We start from the raw sequence: 20,567 nt of genomic DNA, 5'->3' as shown, positions 1-20,567 counted from the left end.
GAGTGAGCCCTTCTCCCATAAGACAAGTGAATCTGTCACTGCATTCTCAACTGTGGAAATTAAAAACAAAATGCTCAACCACACCCTTTCCATGAAACAGTTTACAAAGTGGCTTTTTTTTTTTTTTTTAAGCTTATGTCCTTAAGACAGTATCCTCATTGTCTCTCTTAATAATAGCAAAAGTATTTGAGTTTTCTATCTCATATAAAATATGTAATATATGGGTATATTACTGTCTTATACATACTAAGCACTCAGTAATTGTTGGATGAATTGAAATGTAATTACTAGTAATTTCCCCCAAATTTATTATAAAATATTGGCAACGACCAAATGTTAAGATCAATTCTCTTATCAGATCTCTGGATGTGAAATCAAAAGCAAAATCACTTATGAGGGGTTCAATGTGTCTAGGAAGCATTGATTCTCTTAAATAAAGTCCCTATGATTTTATTCTAATTTCAGAACTCCAAACTGGCCCTATTAACAAGGAGGCATTATTCTTATTCATTTGGTCTTTAGAACCTATTTTACAGATGAGGAAACCAAGGCTGAGAATGTACAAGGTAATGCAACAGGGCTAGGAACCTAGGCTACCTTCTGCTTTACCTCATTGTCAACAGAAAAGTGAAGGCTTGAGAGGAAAGAGGCAGCGTGTAACAGTAGGCAGACTTCAAAAGGAAAGAAAAGAAAGATGGATAAAGTGTTAGAAAGATTCCAGGAAGGAAGAAAATTCATGGAAACAATTATGAAAGATTAGTTGCGAAGAGAAAGGTGAATAACACTGCCTTCTAGAGATAAGTCCAGAGATGGTGACACTTTCAAAAATGGCATTTTATTTACTCTCTCCCCAAAAGTGTTATGCAGTATTAAAAATTTGTTCACTTTGTTTAGACTATTGATAGGATCATCTGAATTTATAGGTAGAGAAATATAATAGAGCATTGCTCAAATAGTTTAGAATCACTTTCTTTAATAACTAACAAATGTGTCACATAAGTCCAGTATAACATTTTTATTGGCACTTGAAATAAATGTATTACTCACTAGTGGATGTGCCAGAAAGAAAATCCCCACCCTATTTCCACCCCCACAGAGCTACAAATGATTATTTATTAAGCAGTGACAGAGTGACTTGGAGTGCAAATCAGAAGTCATCATGGTTATCTGTGTTCTTAAAGATTAACTTTTGAATAATGTTAGGATAAATAAAAAAGGTTGTCAGTGTAAAAAGTCACATTAAAAAACAAACTCAATTTCAATTCTGGTGCTTGGAATTTTAGCTGGCTTCATTAGACTTTTATATATCCTGTTTCCTATATTTAATGCATATAATTAATTTAGGTATTAGCTTAAATACCTTCCACAGGAAAGTTTTCAAAATTGAGAGTGTAGCCTTGCTTTACCCATCATTTATCTACTCATAATGTTTCCTAGTCAAACCAAAGTGGTCTCTTTCTTTTGCTTCCAACAGAAGTACTTTTTAGGTGCTCTTAGAATTTCAAGCATCCTGTGATACTAACCTGGAGGGAGGTAAAGCTTACATGAAAGTATTTAGCTGTTTCTGGCTTAAAAAAATTCTTTCATACTATTCTGGGCCAAGCACTATGTTAAAGGACGTAGCAGATACCCTAGAAATACTGGTGTAGGAGTTTCACTGCAGGGTAGAAGTGTAAAGAGCAGCATGGACATACTCTCCAAAGAAGCAAAGCTGGAGAAAGCTATAAACACACAACTTTACTAAAAATCCTTGCAAAGAGTCCTACAGGCTCAGAACAAATGGAAAAATATTTATTCAAAGAAACCCACTACAACTCTGTATGAACACTGATCAATTTTCTCTCTTACTACCTGCCTCCTGGCAACCCAGTCAGGTCAGCTTGGCAAAAGGTCCACCCTGAGTAGATGTGGCTAACAAGATGGAGGTCCCTCTCCCCTCAGCTCCCAAATAAGGGTTACCACATCTCATCTCATCTCAAGGGCAGTCCTCCAGCTTTTCTAAGGCCTTCTGACTCTAAGCTTAAGCAGCTAAATTCTGATGAGTGTGGCTGAGAGGTGGAGGGCTCTCTCCTTTCATTGAGCTCAGGGGATGAGGGCTTTACCCCAAGAATTGTAAGGCCAGACACTAAGGCCCTGATCTTCCTTATGCCAGCTCACTCACAGGACTGGAAGAACAGAACTCTAAGAAACAAACCCTAAAGACCAGAGGCTACTGCCCCACCCAGCACTCAGAGGAGTGGCTCAGAGATTTTGTCCAGGGAAAGCAGCAGTCCATATGAAAGGAGAGTTTCATTCTTCTCCCCAAAGGAACTGACTTCATTTGAAAGAGAATGTGGAGAAAATCAAGCCCAATGGCACTCTTGAAGAAAACATTTCCTCTTAATTAGGAGCAACAAGCTCAACTGTAGGCCAACTAGTTCACCAGAGAACCAGAGAGAGACAGCTGAGAAGGACTGTGCCCTGGTCAGAATATGCCTCAAAAGCTGGCCTCAAAAACTATCCCATCCAAATGTAATTCTATCAGACTGCTGAGCAATGCATGCTCCAGGCATGTCAAAAACAATCAAGCAATTGACCAGTAATTGGTGGAACCTAAGGGCTGGGTGTCCTGGCAGAGGGACAGTATTCTTGCCTGGAGAATCATCGTGGACAGAGGAGCCTGGAGGGTTATCACCGAGTGGGTTATACAGAGGGTTGCAGAGTGCAACACGGCTGAGCGACTCGGCACAGCAAACAAGCGCTGGGTGTAATACCAAATGAGGCAGTCAGCCTGTTAGAGAGATTAGAAAAAGAGACAGTCAAAAGGAGACCTGCTAAAACCACTGCCATACCAGGGTGAATGTGTACATGCCTAAGACTGCACTCTCTGAAAAGTGACATCAGGGGCTCCACACTTTGGGGGAAGCAGGTTTCAGTAAAATAGACCAGCCAAGTCACTGAACAAAAAAGCAAAGAGCAACAACAGCAGCTCCTTGTTGGGAGGGAGAGAGGAATCCCTTTCCAAAATAGCCAGTCTTTAACAAAAAATTATGAGACATGCAAAGAAATGGGCAAGTGTGACCCATACATAGGAAAAAAGAGGAGGCAACAGAAACCGAGAGGGGCCAGATGTTATTTTTAATAAATACTTTTAAAGATGCCACTATAAATATGTTTAAAGAACTAAAGGAAGGTATGAAGAAAATGTTTCATCATAGAGAATGTCAATAAAGAGGCAGAAATCATAAAAAAAGAACCAAACAGAAATTATGAAATTTAAAAAGCACAATAATTGCAATAAAAATTATAGTAACTAAACAGTCGACTTGAACTATAAAAAGAATCAGTGAAGATAAATGGATGAACATTATACAACCTGAAGAGACAGAAAAAAGAATGAAGAAAAACAGAAAAAAATGTTGGATACTTTTGGGTCCACCAATATAGGTGCAATGGGAATACCAGAGACTGAGAAGAAAGAAAAAGAAATAAAAAAAACATTCAAAGAAATCACGGCTGAACATTTCCCAAATTTGATGAAAAACATTACACATCAAAGCTCAATGAACTCCCCCCAAGTAGTATAAATAAAGAAACTCAAACACATACATATCATAGTAAGAATGCTAAAAGACAAAGAGGAAATCTTGAAAACTTGTACAAGGAAGCCCCCAAAGTTCAAAACCTGACTTATCATTTTAAAAAACCATGAAAACTAGAAAGCAGTGAGACAGCATACTCAAAGTTCTAAAAGAAAAAAAGTCCCTGGCAGCATAGACTCTTGTATCTAGAAAAACTTTCTTTTAAAAATAAAGGCAAAAAAAAAAAAAAAAAAAAATTAAAGGCAAAACTTAAAAGAGAACTGCTAGCAATCCACCTTATAAGAAATACTAAATGAAGTTCTTCAGAGTGAAAACAAGTAAACTCAAACAGGAATCTAAATCTTTAAGAAAAAACAAAATGCAGTAGTAAAGGTAATTATACAGTTATAAAAGACAATGTACTTCTTCTTTCTTTTATGATTTAAAAAGCAGTTGTTTGAAGAAGTATGTACATAACTGTACCATTGGGTTTGTAACTTATAGAAATGTACTATATTTGACAATAATAGCACAAAGGAGGTAGGTGCGCAGAGCTGTAGTGGAGTAAGGAAGTAACAGCAGATGGTAACTTGAACCCACAGGAACAAATGAAGAGAACCAGAAATAAGAAAGTTAATGACACATTCTATAAACTTGATGGTCTTCTTTTCTGTTTCTTTAGTAGACACAGAATTACATAAAACAATAATTAAACACTGTATTGTTGGGTTTATGATATATATAGATGTAATATGCATAACAGTAACAGTATAAAAATGGAAGACAATGAAATAGAGCTCTACAAGAATGTTTCCGTATCTCACTGAAATTAAGTTAGTGTAAATCAGAAGTAGATTCTTGTAGGTTAAAATGTATATGGTAAGCCCTAGAGAAACTGAAAAAATAACTCAAAAATGTGAAAAATCATTAATTTTTAATGAGATATATAAAAAATTAAAATGACAGATATTTCTAATATTCTAATAATAAACCAGTAACACTGAATGTGAGTAAATAATTCAATCATAAGGCAGATTGTCAGGCTTGATATTATTTTTATTTTTAATTCATATTTGTAACTGTATGACATTAGACTGAGGTGGGCAATCAATAGCTTGGTGGGCTAACTGCAGGAAATCACCTGTATTTGTAAAGTTTTATTGTAGCACAGCCACATCTATTATTTTATGTATTGTCTACAATGCACTACAGTGGCAGTGTTAAAAAGTTGTGACACAGACCATATGGCCTGCAAAAGCTAAAATATTTAGTATCTGGTCCTTTACAAAAAGAGTTTGCTGACATAACTAAAGGAAACCCAGTGTGGAAGTTCCTCTTTAACTGATTCTGTTTCCCAGGACATTAAGAAGCAAGGCCATTATTTAAGAATGAGATCAAGAGAAAGAGGTCTTAGAAGTCTGATTGAGAAACAAAAAGGTGAGTGAATATACCAGGGACGTGGAATAGAACTGCTGAGGGCCCTAAGCATGGTGCTGGAGGAGAGTGGCAAGCAAGCATACTTTTTTTTTTGAAAGATACTTGCATTCTAACCAGTGCTTATAATGAGTTATTTGAGCTTCAAAGTTGATTCCAAAGGTACAGGAATGTTTTCTGATCCTAACTAATTACCAATTAATAAAAAATAAAGTTTTATTTTTTTCAAGTACATAGAATTAAAATTAGGTTTACACCACTTCTGTCTGTGGTTTTAGGAAGGTTCTCCACTGAGTTTGTTCTATAAAAGGAAGAAGATGACTTTTACTGAGCTATCTTATAAAAGAATGAATATTCCAGAAGTTATACCCTGCCTCCCTCATAGTGAAGCACTGTAATTAAGTCAAATAATCAGAGTAAAAAGGGACTTAAACACAAGATAAAATAACTAATTTTAAACCAGGAGAAAAAGTTTATTTTACCCAGGAAGAAACAATTTAACTAATCACAACAAATGCTGCCCTGCTTATTCTCAGTCTGTAATTTGAAAATTATACCATATTTGTCAAGGGAATGAAAATACGCAGAAAATGCAGATACAATGGACTTTACAGTACTTCTTTTCCCTGAATGGCTAATTATATTTGACATATACTGGGACAGATTATTATTACCACCGCTACTACTAAAACATCAATATTTTAAGGAATTGTGCTATATATCCTTATGGAAAGCAAATATGTTATCAATCTGCATTTCCATAGTTTGTCTTACTATTTAAGAGATGCATAGTTTGGTTTGGTTAGCAAAAAAATTTAGCAATGCATTCAGCCAACTGATGGTCTTTAAAGATGAACTGATGTAACAGATACTGTACATAAACAGGTAGTATGTCTGTCACTTTCCTACAGGGTTTTTTTTTTTTAAAGGAAACTAAAACTAACATTTATTAAACACCTCTGTTTGCCTGAGCACTGGGCTAGTAGTGAAACATGATCTATGTTAAAAGAAGTACCTATTATCCATTCTCTACTTCTGATTTGAAGCCTTAAATTTAAATGAGGGATATCAGAAAAAAAATGTCTTGCTGTGGCACTTAGGTTAACATGTCGGACACCAATTCCTTCCAAAAATGTATGGTTGAGTAATTCTCAGAAAAAAAAATGACTCAAACCTTGCTGCTTTGGTATAACCAAGAGCTACTAGTGCTACTAATAATATTCCTCATGCTGTTCTTTTCCACAATTTTCTTCTTTGTTTGATGTTTACCTTTCCATAACTGTGTATAAACTGCATCTAAGTATGGTACTAAATAAAGCTAGATTTAACTACTATACTTCTGCTAAATTAGGCCTGCCTTTTCACTTTTATAATCTGAATATTATTTTTGATTTTGAAAAAAACTCATAAAGAAATCATGCATTACTTCTTTAGATTGGTATGAGAAATTATATTCCAAATGCCATTCACTTTCATACCATCCCCAAGAATGTTACACGCAGTACATGTCATATGTTCCCAAAAGTACTCTACATAAAAAATTCTAACGTGCTTTGGGCTTTCCACACTACTCTCTAAATTTTCTGCTTTTTAAAATTTACATTTAAAATATTTTTCCTGTTTTTAATAAATGATTAAAAATTTTCACATTTTATCTATACTCTGCATTCTCTAAAATATTCTCAAATTAATAATTTCTACATGATATATAACTAAAAAAACTAAATAAGAAAGTCCTTACTACATAATAACGGAAAGGGAAGACACAGACTAAGAGAAAGCTACTGTTTATGAACACTTTACACATTCTGTAGATTCACTGTAACAAACGAACATACTTTTTTAAATGTCAAAGAATATTAGATAAAACTTTTATTTTGAATGTGATTTACAGTCATAGGATAGGATTAAACTTAAAAATCACTTATAATTTACTGCTTGATCAAAATGAACATAAAAATTTAACAAGTTACATTTTCAATTCAAACTGACAAACAGAAGACCATCCTGCTCTACACTATCATAATTCTTCCTACAGAGTTCCGGCAAAGAATGTAGTTACAGTGTGACAAAGAGTTAAAAGCAACATTTTTAGGTAATTTAAATAAAGAACACACAAGTTATTCAAAACAAATATTAAGGTTATTTTCTCTGAAAAGTTAGCTTGCAGATGAAAAGAAGAAACCCAAATCCGCATACTGTAATAGCTGTCCTCTTCAAAATTCTACTATTCCATGTGGATACTTCTTCCATTAACGGTATATGAGTTGGATCATTTTCTCGTTCATTTTGTAACTAATGTTTAGTATGGAAAAAAGAAGAGTTAATGTACAGTACACTGAAAATAAAAATATCTTTGATTTAAAAAGTATCAAAATATCCATGTTAATTCACTTGATTTAGATGTAACCTAAATGCAAGATTCCCGCGGAAGATTTAAAGTCTTAAAAGATAGTCTTTCCTTCAGCCAGGATCCGATTATAGTAGATTATTAGTTTTATATTAAAAATAAATGCTTCTACAGATGACTACATTTTAAAATCACATTTTTATGTCAGGAGATAAAGTTCCTTTAATGTCAAAGTTTCTACCTTTAAGGAATGACAATCATTTTTTTCCCTTCTGTATTAAATATCAACTGATTTCTTACAAAAAAAGCAAACCATTCTTATAGAATACCTACAATACATGAAATTCAACAAAAACTAGAAGGTTCGATGCTAATGCTAGAAGTATAACTCTTTATTTAAATACAGTTGCAGGAACAAATGTTAACGAAAATTTCAGTGGTTCTTTTAGCACTTTGCAGCAATGAAATTACACGACTCAGTCAGTTTCTAAATTCCCATATTAGAACTTTCTTGCTAAAGAAGTCCCCTCAACTTGAGTGTGTGTGTGGTGGGGGGGAGGGCGGTGAGGAGAAGATAGTTTAGTTGTTGGGGGAGAGGCAGAAGAGGGAGAACAAGCAGAAACCAGAAGATCCTTGAAAGATAAAAAGAATCAGGCACATTTATAGAGTGATATTTACTGGAAACATCCTGTGCTGGAGTGGTGACATAAATACTTTGAACCTTAGAAAAAATAACTACTTCTCAAATCTACAGTGTAAATATTTAATTAAAGAACCCTGCAAAATTAATTTTAAATTTATAGTAGAAGATGGACTTCAGTGCCAATCTCATTAATACTGTATTCTTGGTCTAGCTTCCAAATGGCTTCATTCAGCAACAGATTCCTTTTTGACACTGATGCTCCATTTACTGAATCCTGAGACAGTCATTCCTTTTATTAACCAATTACTTAGAATGACCCTTTCTGACAAGAGCCTGTCTGTGTGTTGGTTTGAAAGAGAATGATGTGGTGTGAGTCTGGCCTTGACCTCTCCCACCCTCTCTCTGTTACCTCCATATACTTATCTATGATAGCTCATATGTTTCTTTTTTTTAAAAAAAATCCTTTGTTATTATTGGTAAACTCTTAAAATATTGTAAGTTTGACAGGCATGACAGCATATTCCCAAACCTGGAAGTCCTCACAGTTTTTTAAATAAAATCATACTTTGGTGATTATTGCTTGTTTAAGACTAATTTAAAAAAAACCACAATGCACTAGCTTGCTGCAGAAGTTAAGACTTTCCTGCCCAAAGAATTCTATCTATTGTTATTATGAACCAATAAATATGTTTTCAAGGCTAGTCCTTATATAGAAATGTATAGATTCAATGTAGAAAAGACCAAAGAAAAAAGACCTTCCATTTAGCTAAAGAAAGCTGAAAAAGCTCTCTATAGGTATACATTATTAAAATAAACATTATTGTACCTGACTCAATTGTTTGTGTTTTAGAATCAGAGTTACACTTGAAAGCAGTAACTTTTTCATCCCTTCAGGAAAAACTGGATCTCTCTCTCTAATTTCATCTTACTCCTCTATTTACTCTCCCTCCAAATGTTTTTAGTTCATCTTGGAGAAATCAAATAATTACCAATCCTGAGACAAAGATGTCTTAGGGAATATCTTACACTAAACATGAAAAGTTGATGCTTTGCAGAAAGTTTTACATAAATCCTTCCAAACTTCCCTTGGACCCCATGAAAAACACCATGCTAATAAGTAAAATCAATACCATTTCTCTTCAATTTTTCTGGATGGTGAATATAGTGAAGATGAATGGTGCTATAATTTTCATGTTGTCATCAAGTTCAGAAAGTATAAAATCATATTTTTGCATGAGAAAGTTTATTTGGGGAGTGGAGTGGATTAAAGAAACACAAAAGTTGAAGTAGAGAGCATGATTAGAAAAGTAATGTGTAGCACAGTTGCCCAACATACAACAGGCACTCAAGTTTGTTGAATGAATAATGTCAGAGATAACACAACTTCTAAGATGACTTTCTCTGGGCAGGAGTTATTGTCTACAGAAACTTTGAACTATATTTTTCATTTGCCCTATTTTACATGTCTTTATTCTCCTATAATTTTGCAGAATGTGCTTCAATTTTCTGCTCAGTTTTTAACTAGACTCCTTTTGACTGAACATATGTTAATAGCTAGAATGACAAATTATTTGGAATATGTATAAAGTTATTTTGAGGAAAATAACCTTTTTGATAAAATATTAATGAAAATATTAAATGATTATGGGATGAAACTATTAAAATTTAATGCATAATCTTATATTCACATCAAATATTTCACAAAAACTTTTTAGATACCAAATATATTTATTAGACTTAGAGAACTCAAAGTGAGTTCTTTAGTAAAGTGAAAGTGTTTTCCTTTATTATTTACCATCAACAGAGTTATCTATTTTACCAGCTTAGATTTTGTTATACTCAATTTTCTTAAACATGGGGAAAATCACCTGTCCTTAAACCAAGATATATACTTCTACATGAGTACAGAAACAAGAACCAAAAAAAGCCCATACTCTTTTAAAAAGTTAAATTTAAAAGATACTGGGTTGGCAAAAAAATCAGTGTGGGTTTTTCAGTTACATCATATGGAAAAACATCATATGGAACGAGTTTTTTTGCCAACCCAATGTTATAAAAAGTCTAGAAAATAGAAGGAATATTTCATCTACAACCTTACCTCATTAACAGAGCTAATGAACATTTAATTTTTGGTAATTTTTTTATATTTACACATAAATAAAAATTAGAAATACAACATTTTGTCTTTAACAAGTTGATATTTGCTTTTCATTATATTTTTCAACTGGCTGCATACCATTATGACAAATGGCCATACCATAATTTATTATCATTTTCATAGTATACTATACTTCCAGTACAAACAATTTTGGAATCATTAGACTAGTATTATTGAAAGATAAAAACATTTTTATAGTCCTTGCCACATCCTGCTAAATTGTTCTTGAAAGCTGTTTTAACATCAGTCTTACATGAAAATATTAGTTTGGTGAACTATAACCAGTAATGAGTAGAGTAATACATTCCCTGCTAATTTATAGGATGAAAATGATATATCATTATTCTTTCAGTATGCATTTCATTAATGACCAACAAAGTGTCTTTCCTATGTAAATTTCTTTCTTTGGAAACGGTCCTTTTCCCATCTGTCTAGTGAGAACTTAAGTTGCTCTTGCAGAATTGCTTCATTGTCTAACATGTGCTTAGTTGCTCAGTGGTGTCTGACTCTTTGCAAGCCCATGGACAGTAGCCCGCCAGGCTCCGCTGTCCATGGGGATTCTCCAGGAAAGAATACTGGAGTGAGTTGCCATGCTCTCCTCCAAGAGATCTTCCCAACCCAGGGATCAAACCCAGGTCTCCTGCACTGTAGGCATTCTTTACCATCTGAGCCATCATGGAAGCCTTCATTGTCTAACATACTGTGCTGTAAATAATTTTCCCCCTTTTAAATTTTAAATAGATACCTTCTGAATTAAGTCTTTTAGTTTGCAGACCTCTTCACTCAAATCTTCAACATTACTAACAAGTTCTTCACAAACTGAAGTAAAATTCCGGGGAGAAGCCCATTCTAGTACTATCTGTTAATATTTTCAAAAGTTACATTTTAAACAATAGGAAACAACTTTTCACAACTTTATATCCACAAAAGTTATACAATACTACGAAACATTAAATTATATAACTGAAAAGCATTTTTTTAATCAGGGTAAATCCTGACACCAAAAGAACTGAGTAATTTTATACAAATAATTGAATCAGTTTCCTGAATGCATTTATTAAATACATGTATATGTAACTATGGAAACTAATATCAGTAATAATATTTATGGTGAATAAATAAAGTCATGAAGGTTTGAAGAATGACATGATTTCCATATCAGTATTATACAAAAATCATTGGAAAACAAATGCATTAAATATTTTTGATTACATACAAATAGCTAAAATTAAATCACATGAAAAAAACAAAACAAGTTTGCTTTAACGGGTCACTTACACTTTCTCTATTTAAAATTTCTTTCATTAAAAAATCCTTATATTGATATGATTTTTAATAACACTCAACACACTGTTTTGTTTTAACTTTCACTTGGGTCTCCTGTCACTTTATATTTTAAACAATTAAATTCCCTTTAAGAACAAATGATGAGTTCAGTACACAAATCAGTTTAATTTTTGGTCTGACTCATTTCTTGAGGGCTGGAACATTAGTTTTTCAATTATTTCATATAAAAAGAAGTAATATTAAGTAAATTGACTTATTTAGGTCTTATGTGATTTTTTAGAAGATACGGTTTTACTGGATCATTATTATTTACTGAATTATCATTAACTTATCTGTAATGTTATTTGCATTTATACTTTTCTTCACTTAATAATTTTTGTAGAATACCTTGTGAGAATTTACAGGCAACTCAGTAATAATGTTCTGTACAGCTGCTATTAAATGGCCACACTGTTTGTTTAATTTCAGAAGAAAGTTGAGGAACTCATCACCACTAAAGAAAGGAAATAAACAAACAGGAATCACTGATATGAACAATTTACTCCATTTTACTTAGCTAGTTATTTACTGTTGAGTCATACGATTTATTATATTCTTTAAAAAATATCTGTAGAATAGTAAATTTGTATTAGCAGATGAAGTAGATATTAAGCATGCAAAGGAAACCAAGTATCCAATCTTGAAGATCTCAAAGTTCAGGATGAGAGGCAGACGTACTATTATAACCTAATTATTCACAGGGATATAGGAGGAACATAGGAACATATATAAGAAGGAACACAGAAGTCCCAGTATTTGAGTGTCTATTATGTGAAGTCACTGCATTTGATTTTACATTTATTATTTTAAAAATTCCTTCCAACAGCTCCTGTAAGGTATATGTTATTAACAGTAGTTTATAGTTGAGATATCTAAAACTCAAGAGATAATGAACCTAGCATAAGTTGGAGTGAGGCATCTTCCCTGGTGGTTCAATGGTAAAGAATCCGCCTGCCGATGCAGGAGATGTAGGATACGTGGGTTTGATCCTTGGGTCAGGAAGATCAGATCCCCTGGAGAAGGAAATGGTAGCCCACTCCAATACTCTTGCCTGAGAAATCCTGTGTACACAGGAGACCAGAGGGCTAAAGTCCACAGGGTTCCAACAACAACTTAACTGGGAATAGGGATTTAGTAACGTTTCAGAGAGTTCATACTTAAACTGAGTCTGGAGCTTAAAAATAAGCTTGTCAAGTACATAGGAAGAGAAGAGATTCTGGATGGAGAGAATAGCAGGTGTGGAAGTACGGGGTTAGGAGGTCTCCAAAGTATAACTAAAGCACAATCGTGAAAGTTATAAGAAAAGAGGTTATATGGGATCATTTATTTAAGGAACTTTTGTGAAATGCTAAGGAATGGAATGTTATCTTCTGGATAATGTATAGTTACTAAGAGACTTTAAACAGAGAAGTAGAAAATCAGACTTTTGTATGAGAGTTTATTTGGGGTATGGTGTGGATTAAAAGGAAAGCAAAAGTGGAAGTATAGAGAATAATTAGGAGATAGTTTAAGAAATGTTCAGGAGAATAAGCTGAAAAACTTGGTGATGGACTGCATTAATAGGAAAGGAAAGGTCTAGGGTGATTCTAACTTCGTTGGTTTCAGTGGAAAATGGCACTACCGAGCAGTGGGGCTCGTGAATCTGGGGGTGGGTGGTAAAGAAATAAGTGGGTAAAGAGAAAACAATATAGCATAATAGTTAAGAATATAGACTCTAGCATCAGGAAACCCTAAGTTTGAATTCAGTTTCCACAGCTTTATGATCTTAGGCAAACCTAATCTTCAGCCGAATATTGCCATATCTCTAGAACTGAGATAACAGAACTGTCAGGAGGACTGAAAAGTGAAAGTCGCTCAGTTGTGTCTGACTCTTTGCAACCCCACGGACTACACAGTCCATGGAATGCTCCAGGCCAGAACACTGGAATGGGTAGTCTATTCCTTCTTCAGGGGATTTTCCCAATCCAGGAATTGAACCAGGGTCTCCTGCATTGCAGGTGGATTCTTTACTAGCTGAGCACCAGGGAAGGAGGACTTAGGAGATACTATATGAAAAGCACATAGTATTTAATCTAGTACATAGATGGCATTCAAACAAACATAATAATGTTGATGATGGCAATGATACAAGTCATGTAGGTGCACTGATCAGTAAGTAGTAGAAAATGTCAGCCTTGTAGGTACTTATTCTGGGGTCCACAGACTGACTCATGAGGCTGCAAAGAATTCAGGGATCTGGTGAACTTATATGGGGGAAAATTACATCTTTATTTTCACTAACCTCTAAAAGAATTTCAGTATTACCTTCAACAGTGAATATAGGCACAAACAACAGAAGTATTAGAAGTGTCTATAATTTGCTAACCAATAGAAATCAAAACAATGATCATGAGAAGGCCACCAAGAAAAAAGACACATATTGTGAAGAGGGGCAAATTGATAGGGGTATAAGAAAGAAAGCTATCAAAGTAAAAGTAGCCTAAGAAAAAGAAAATCAGGAGCAATTTCTTTTATGAAAGGTAAAGAATGGAATAGATTCAAGATGGAGGGAAAAAGTCAAGCATGTTAAATAATCAGAATTAATCCACTAATTCTGACAATGAAGAGACACTGATGATTAGTTTCAAAGACAAGCCAAATATTGTGAAACCTACAAAGAAACTAACACAAGCTAACAGAAAGGATAATAGGTAACTCAAAGAAAAAGAAAAAATGAAAATTTAAATGGATAATAAACATGGAATTATAATAAAAATAAGATGTTATGTTCCAGTGAAATGACAAAAATTAGGAAGATGATTAATACCAAGAGTTGACAAATTTGCAAGATGGCCTTTCTGGAGTGTTACTTAGTGGTATCTATTATAATAAAAACTCACACAAATTCTAATACAGTAGGACCACAGTTCAAATAAGCAAATGCTATTATAAACAAAATTACATAGTCTTAATGAATGAAAGACAAATATATACCTTTCTTGTGATGTATACTTTTCAGGCTACTGAATATGGATAGGCAAGTTATAACAACACAACTCAAGAATATGCCTTTTATCATCACGGTGTGAGTGGATGCCCAGCCCTCATCCTAGAGCTGTAGAACCTACATACCTTTCCATGGAATGCCTGGTAATTCTGTACTTATTTAAAAAGTTCCAGAGAAGCAGATATGGCATAGGTATGGTAGACTATATTATTTGATCAAATTGTCATGTCTCTTTCTACTGAGCCAGATACTACCAGGCCTCTCTCTGCCAGAGGATTACATTTCATGTCCCAAAGACATGAGGCTTGGCCAATGACTTGCTTTGGCAAATAAAATATGACTGGAAGTGATGGTGTCATTTTTGAACAGATGCTCTAAGAGCCACTGACTGGTTCTGCCACCTCTCTTTTCCCTTTGCCACAAGAGCGGCATGTCTGAGGTGGGGCTGTTTCTCCAGCCTATTCGCAGAATAATAAGGAAGAGATTCACTGCAGCTGATCCATGATATAGATGGATCATATCATATTTCTGATCAAGAAATAAATTTTGTTACTATAAGTCAATTCAGATTTAGAAGTTATTTGTTACTGCAACACAAAAAGTATAAGTTGACTGAAACAATAGGCCACATTTAAAAATTTTGAAGTTAAGGATGAGGACAAAATTTATATTTTATACATTTTATTTTGTATTTGGGTATAGTCGATTAACAAACAATGTTGTGATAGTTTCAGATGAACAGTGAAGGGAATCAGCCATACATAAAACTTGTATCCATTTTCTCCCAAAATATAGGTACTCCAAATGGAAGAACCCTGTGTTCACTGTAGACTGTCTGGAAAAATTAAGATAACCAATACTTTAATCACACAAATATAATGACTGGTATTATTTTCTTCCAGAATATTATAAGGGAACTAAGTATTTCTCATATGCTTACATACAACTGGCATTATAACTCACACTCCATTTTATACTTGCCTTTTCTATTACTATGAGTATTTTTCCATGACATTAAGTCTCAAAATAATTTAAGTGACAGAATAAAATAATTATATTGATGTAATGTAATCCAACCATCCACTTAAAGTTAAATATTTGTAGTTTCCAAGTTTAGAATAGTTATAAATCGTAGATGTGAACAATGTTTTTATGTGAAAATTTGCATTTATACAGTTTTTTTTTTTTTTAAGGAGAAATCAGTTTCTAAGTAGGCATAATTTTGAGATGCCTTTGATACATTCAAGTAGATATCAGGCTTGGAGAAAATGTTTGGGCAGAATGGCTGAAAATGTCAAGATATGGGTGAAACTTAGTTATTTCTGTTCAAAAAAATATCTCAAAGTAGTAATGAAATGATGATCAGTATTTTTAAATTGCATTCTCTAATTCTGAAAACATACTAAGGCTAACTGTAGAAGAAAGTAAATGTACTATGCATGGGTACTCTTGTAACAGACTATTTTATAAAATTGAACACATAGAAGAAAAGTATTTTAAAACAAATCAGTAGCTAAATTGTTGAAGTCACATTACCAGAAGATTATAATCAATCAGTTCAACTTTTCTTGCTGTTAGTTTTCTTATGACTTGATGACTAATTTCTTCTTTAAAGAATGACTTTGAACAAATGGAAAGTAAAACCTTTTCCATAACAGCATGTAAACAAAGTCTGTGATTTAATAACAAGGTCAAATTCCTGAAATATATGTCTGCTAGTTTTATTTTTTAAAAAATTTAGCAGCTGTAATAAGTGAACCATTCAGGATTCTATACATTCTTTAAATCTATTAAGCCTCACAGTGAAAATTCATAGAGGCAACTCTGACATCCTATAAACAAGTTATATTAAAATTTTAATTTGCAATTCAGTCATGTAGAACTTAAAATATTCCTTTATAGAAGCAGTACATTAAAAAAGTAAAGACAGTGAACAGAAAGATGCACGGTTTTCTGATTTAAGTCATCATCGCAACTGAAATCCTTTACAATGTACTTACATACTTAAGAGTTATGGTTATTTTGAAATAGTGATGAGACATTATTTTGAATATAGATCATCTTGTTATAAGGAGGTATAGTTAGAGAAAGGGAAACAATTTTGCAATAATATTTTTAAAGAAATCTGGATCATCTAAATTATTCCCTAGAAGCCTTCTCTGAATTCTAAAATGGTATGGAAACTTACTATTCCTGTGTTTAATTAATGTTTCTCATAGTTGCAATGTTAGTTTTAGGCAGGCTACACTAGTGATGCTACTACTGCACTTTTATGTGTTATATTTTATAGCATAGAATTTGGATGAACCTCAGGGAAATTAGGCTGATAGAAAAAAAGACAAACAAAAACGGAAAAATACTCCAGGTTCAATGCATGAGGCAGGGTGCTCAGGGCTGGTGCACTGGGAATGCCCTGAGAAATGGGATGGGAAGGAAAGTGGGAGGGAGGGTCAGGATGGGGGACACATGTACACCCATGGCTAATTCATGTGAGTGTGTGGCAAAAACCACCACAATACTGTAAAGTAATTAGCCTCCAAATAAAATAAAAATTTTAAGAAAAATGGAAAAATACTATATGACTGCATTTACATTTATGTAACATTTGTGATATAACATCTTTAGAAAGATAGATAAAAATTATTGATTGCTAGGAGTTTTAGGGATGGGGAGAGGTGGTGGGAGTTATGAAGAGGTAGTATGAGGTAGCCTTGTGGTGATGGTATGTTAAGTATATTGATTGCGGCAGTGGTTATGTGAAGCCACACACATGATAAAATTGCAGAGCTACACACACACACACACGCACACACACACAAATGAGCACAAGTATAACTAGTGAAATACAAATAAGCTATGTAAATTATATCAATGTCAGTTTTCTGGTTTTGTTAGTGTACTATAGTTAGGCAAGATATTAGGACCAGGTAAGAAGGGTGAAGAAGGGTGCAGAGAACATTCCTATACTTCTCTGCAATTTCTTGTGAATCTATAATTAATTCAAATAAAAAGTTTTAAAAAATCATTTAATATTGTGCAATATGTTTAAAAAATCGAACACTATTATTTTCAAGATAATTTTAATTACTAGTATTACTAATAATCAGTGCTTCACAAGTTTATAATATTAAAAATGAACTTTATATATTGATAACCTAATTTCATGAATCATTAATGCTGAAAACAGAGCTGAGCTACATGAGAAACACTTTTTTACTGCCATAAGCAAAAACAGTACCTTTAAATTTTCAACTTGACACTTAAATGATTTAAAGGGAGTAAGAGCTACACTATGAAAAATGTGAGATCTTTTAAGTAACTTGTTTAACAAAATGCAATGAAAAAATAAGACAAAAATGTTTCTATGTGAATTAAGAAAATGCACTGTTTTGCTTCTTGGTATTGGTAAAACCTGCCTTGTAAAGTACTTTCTATCTCAGAACACAGTATAGAGCAAAATGAGCTACCCATATCTCTGAAAAAATGATGGTATCAAGTAAAATAACTCAGACATTATCAAAATTCAACTAAAAAGAAAAGGTGGTTCTAAACAGTATTAATGTAAACCAATAAGTTAACTTTACCTGATTTCCAACTTTGCCACTTCAGGTAACTCTCCAAATTTTATCTCTTCTACTTCCAGTTCTTTAAGGGCAGCCATAATTTTCTGCTGATCTCTACTGGTAATTCCATTCTAAGCAGAAATGATTTCAAGGTGCAGTAAGGTAGTCATGAAGAAGTGAAGTGAAAGTTGCTCAGCTGAGTCCGACTCTGCAACCCCATAGACTATATAGTCCATGGAATTCTCTAGGCCAGAATACTGGAGTGGGTAGCCTTTCCCTTCTCCAGGGGATCTTCCCAACCCAGGGATCGAACCCAGGTCTTCAGCATTGCAGGCGGATTCTTTAACCAGTTGAGCCACAAGGGAAGCCCCAATGTAGTCATATTTGTATACAATTTTAAATTATTGAACAAGATCTACCTGATTAATTCTCATCTTGAAAAAAATGCATGCTGAAAAAAAATCATACTGAAAAATACACAAATTTGCTTGTAACTGAACTGACAAAGTTACATCAGTAAAATATTTAGATACATAGTGACTACAGTCAATTTTTTACATTACATAACAATGTGATGGAGTCTAAAAACAAATGACTAGATTTTAATATACAATATAATCTTTTCAGAAAATCATAATAAAATAATTTTTCCTACAAAGTATTATCAGTGATTAAGTAAGAATTAAGTCTTCCTTTTGCCTGTGTTCTACCTTTAGTACTAACTAAATTTTCTATCCTGGATTTAGCTATGTAGTATGGTTTGATTTTCAGTGATGCTGAAGATTTCAAGTTTCCAATGTGTTCATACAGGGAGATCATTCCTTTTTATTAGCCTACGTATTAAAGTGTCTTTGATGTTTCCCACAGTTATTTTCAAATTGTTACTAATAATCCTTGATGGCAAAATAACTGATCATTTGAGAAGCTAGCAAAAGGCAATATTTGAACAATACATTTTTATACCCACATGTATAAAAAAACCACCTATTTCTGAGTAATCTGTTTTCTATGGTTTTATAAATCTATTTCATATTTAGAAACAGCACCAGTTTTAGTTGAGATGTCATAACTAATATGAAGGAAAAAATACCAACTTTATGTCTTCAAATACTGAGGCAACCTAATACTATAATAGAAAATTTTAGATATGGTTATCCATAAGCATATCTAATGAGGAACCTAGCAAAAGAAAACTCACAGTCTACAGCTGTAAGATTTTTAAAATAGAAAATGAAAAGATCCAAAATATGAAAACTATGAAAGATAATGTCTGGGGTTTTTGAAATTGACACTAACCTTTGCAAGCTCATCTTTCCTCATGGTCAGAAGGTGTCTTAAAGTTATTTCCCTTTCCTGTAGAAAAGGAAAAAAATGCCACCTTCAATATAAATGAAATAGTGGCAGGGGAAGTAGGCAAGTATACACGTAAGTTAGTCAGTTCTATGCTGCCCTCCAAACAACCTTCAACTTTCTAGAGGAGAGAGCGTATGCGGGTGTACAGCTGTATTACTGGGGAGATAGTAGGAAGTGTAATAATACGTATAATGACCTAAAAAGCATACATATAGCTAGTTTTCCAGAGTAAAAGAAACTGTTACAACGTTTACCTGCTTACATAAAAAATAGCTCTATAAAATTTGATAGAAATTGTGTTTTATGAGTAGTCAAAATTTATAATTGTGTAAGATTTAACAATCAATAACATTTAGTTTTATTAAATAATTCTCAAATAGGAAGTTTCAAGATTGTACAACGAAAACCAATTCTAAACAACAAACAACCTAATCGAATGTGCATATTCCTAGGGAGAGCCTATCTAAAACAGTGCTTTACTGCGGCAGCATCAGCTAAATGGCTGAGAACTGTCATCGACACAAACTCCATAATGCATGCTTAAAATACCTACAACAGTGCTTGTCATATGATCTAATTTAATATTTATGACACTCCTACACTAGGCATTACCATTCTTATGGGGAAAAAAAGAGATTTAAGTAACATATTTTAGTTAATAATCATTAGAGCAAGAATCCCATACCAGGTTTATTTGGTTTAAAATCTTGCTGCTCCTAATATTCTATACAGGAAGATCGGCAATTGCAAAAACACACTAAGGGTGTAGAAGTACATGGAGTTCTGCAAAGCTACAAGCAGTGGGTAAGAGCCTGATTCTAATTTCTGTAACTTTTTATAATAGATTTTCAAAATGCTTCCAAGTTTAAAATGGGATGTACTATAAGTTATAGAGAGAAGTGCATCTGTCACTCTTTCATAAGCATACTTATGAATTAATGTTAATTTAATGTTATGTTAATCAATAAATAAACACGCATACACAGTTCATTGTAGTTCATACAAAATCTTACCTTCAATAAATCTGTCATATGTTCAAGTCCAAGACCATGTAAAAATAATTCCAGATCTCCAAATGCTGTATATGAACTATACATATTGATAGCAATGTCAATTTCAGAACAGACTATAAGTGTACAAATAATAAACATATATTTTAATGCACAAAAGAGAGTAATAATGATTGAGTCTATG

The 20,567-nt window shown here is 33.3% G+C and overlaps 1 protein-coding gene across 1 annotated transcript in view; it reads right to left on the bottom strand.

Annotated features, from left to right (window-relative positions):
• Positions 1-7,136: 7,136 nt before the first annotated feature.
• The window catches only part of ASZ1 (ankyrin repeat, SAM and basic leucine zipper domain containing 1), a 71,168-nt gene continuing 57,737 nt past the window's right edge, over positions 7,137-20,567 (bottom strand). The window contains exons 8-13 of the mRNA XM_065939831.1: positions 20,387-20,462; positions 19,317-19,373; positions 18,042-18,151; positions 11,820-11,925; positions 10,891-11,004; positions 7,137-7,289 (exon numbers count right to left, since the gene is read on the bottom strand). Of these exons, the coding sequence (XP_065795903.1) occupies positions 7,137-7,289; positions 10,891-11,004; positions 11,820-11,925; positions 18,042-18,151; positions 19,317-19,373; positions 20,387-20,462 (616 nt within the window). The remainder of the gene's footprint in view (positions 7,290-10,890; positions 11,005-11,819; positions 11,926-18,041; positions 18,152-19,316; positions 19,374-20,386; positions 20,463-20,567) is intronic.

This window comes from Muntiacus reevesi, chromosome 6 (genome assembly GCF_963930625.1).
Source record: "Muntiacus reevesi chromosome 6, mMunRee1.1, whole genome shotgun sequence".
Classification (NCBI taxonomy): domain Eukaryota; kingdom Metazoa; phylum Chordata; class Mammalia; order Artiodactyla; family Cervidae; genus Muntiacus; species Muntiacus reevesi.
The sequence above is the reverse complement of the archived record's forward strand: the minus strand, read 5'-3'. Positions and strand labels throughout refer to the sequence as shown.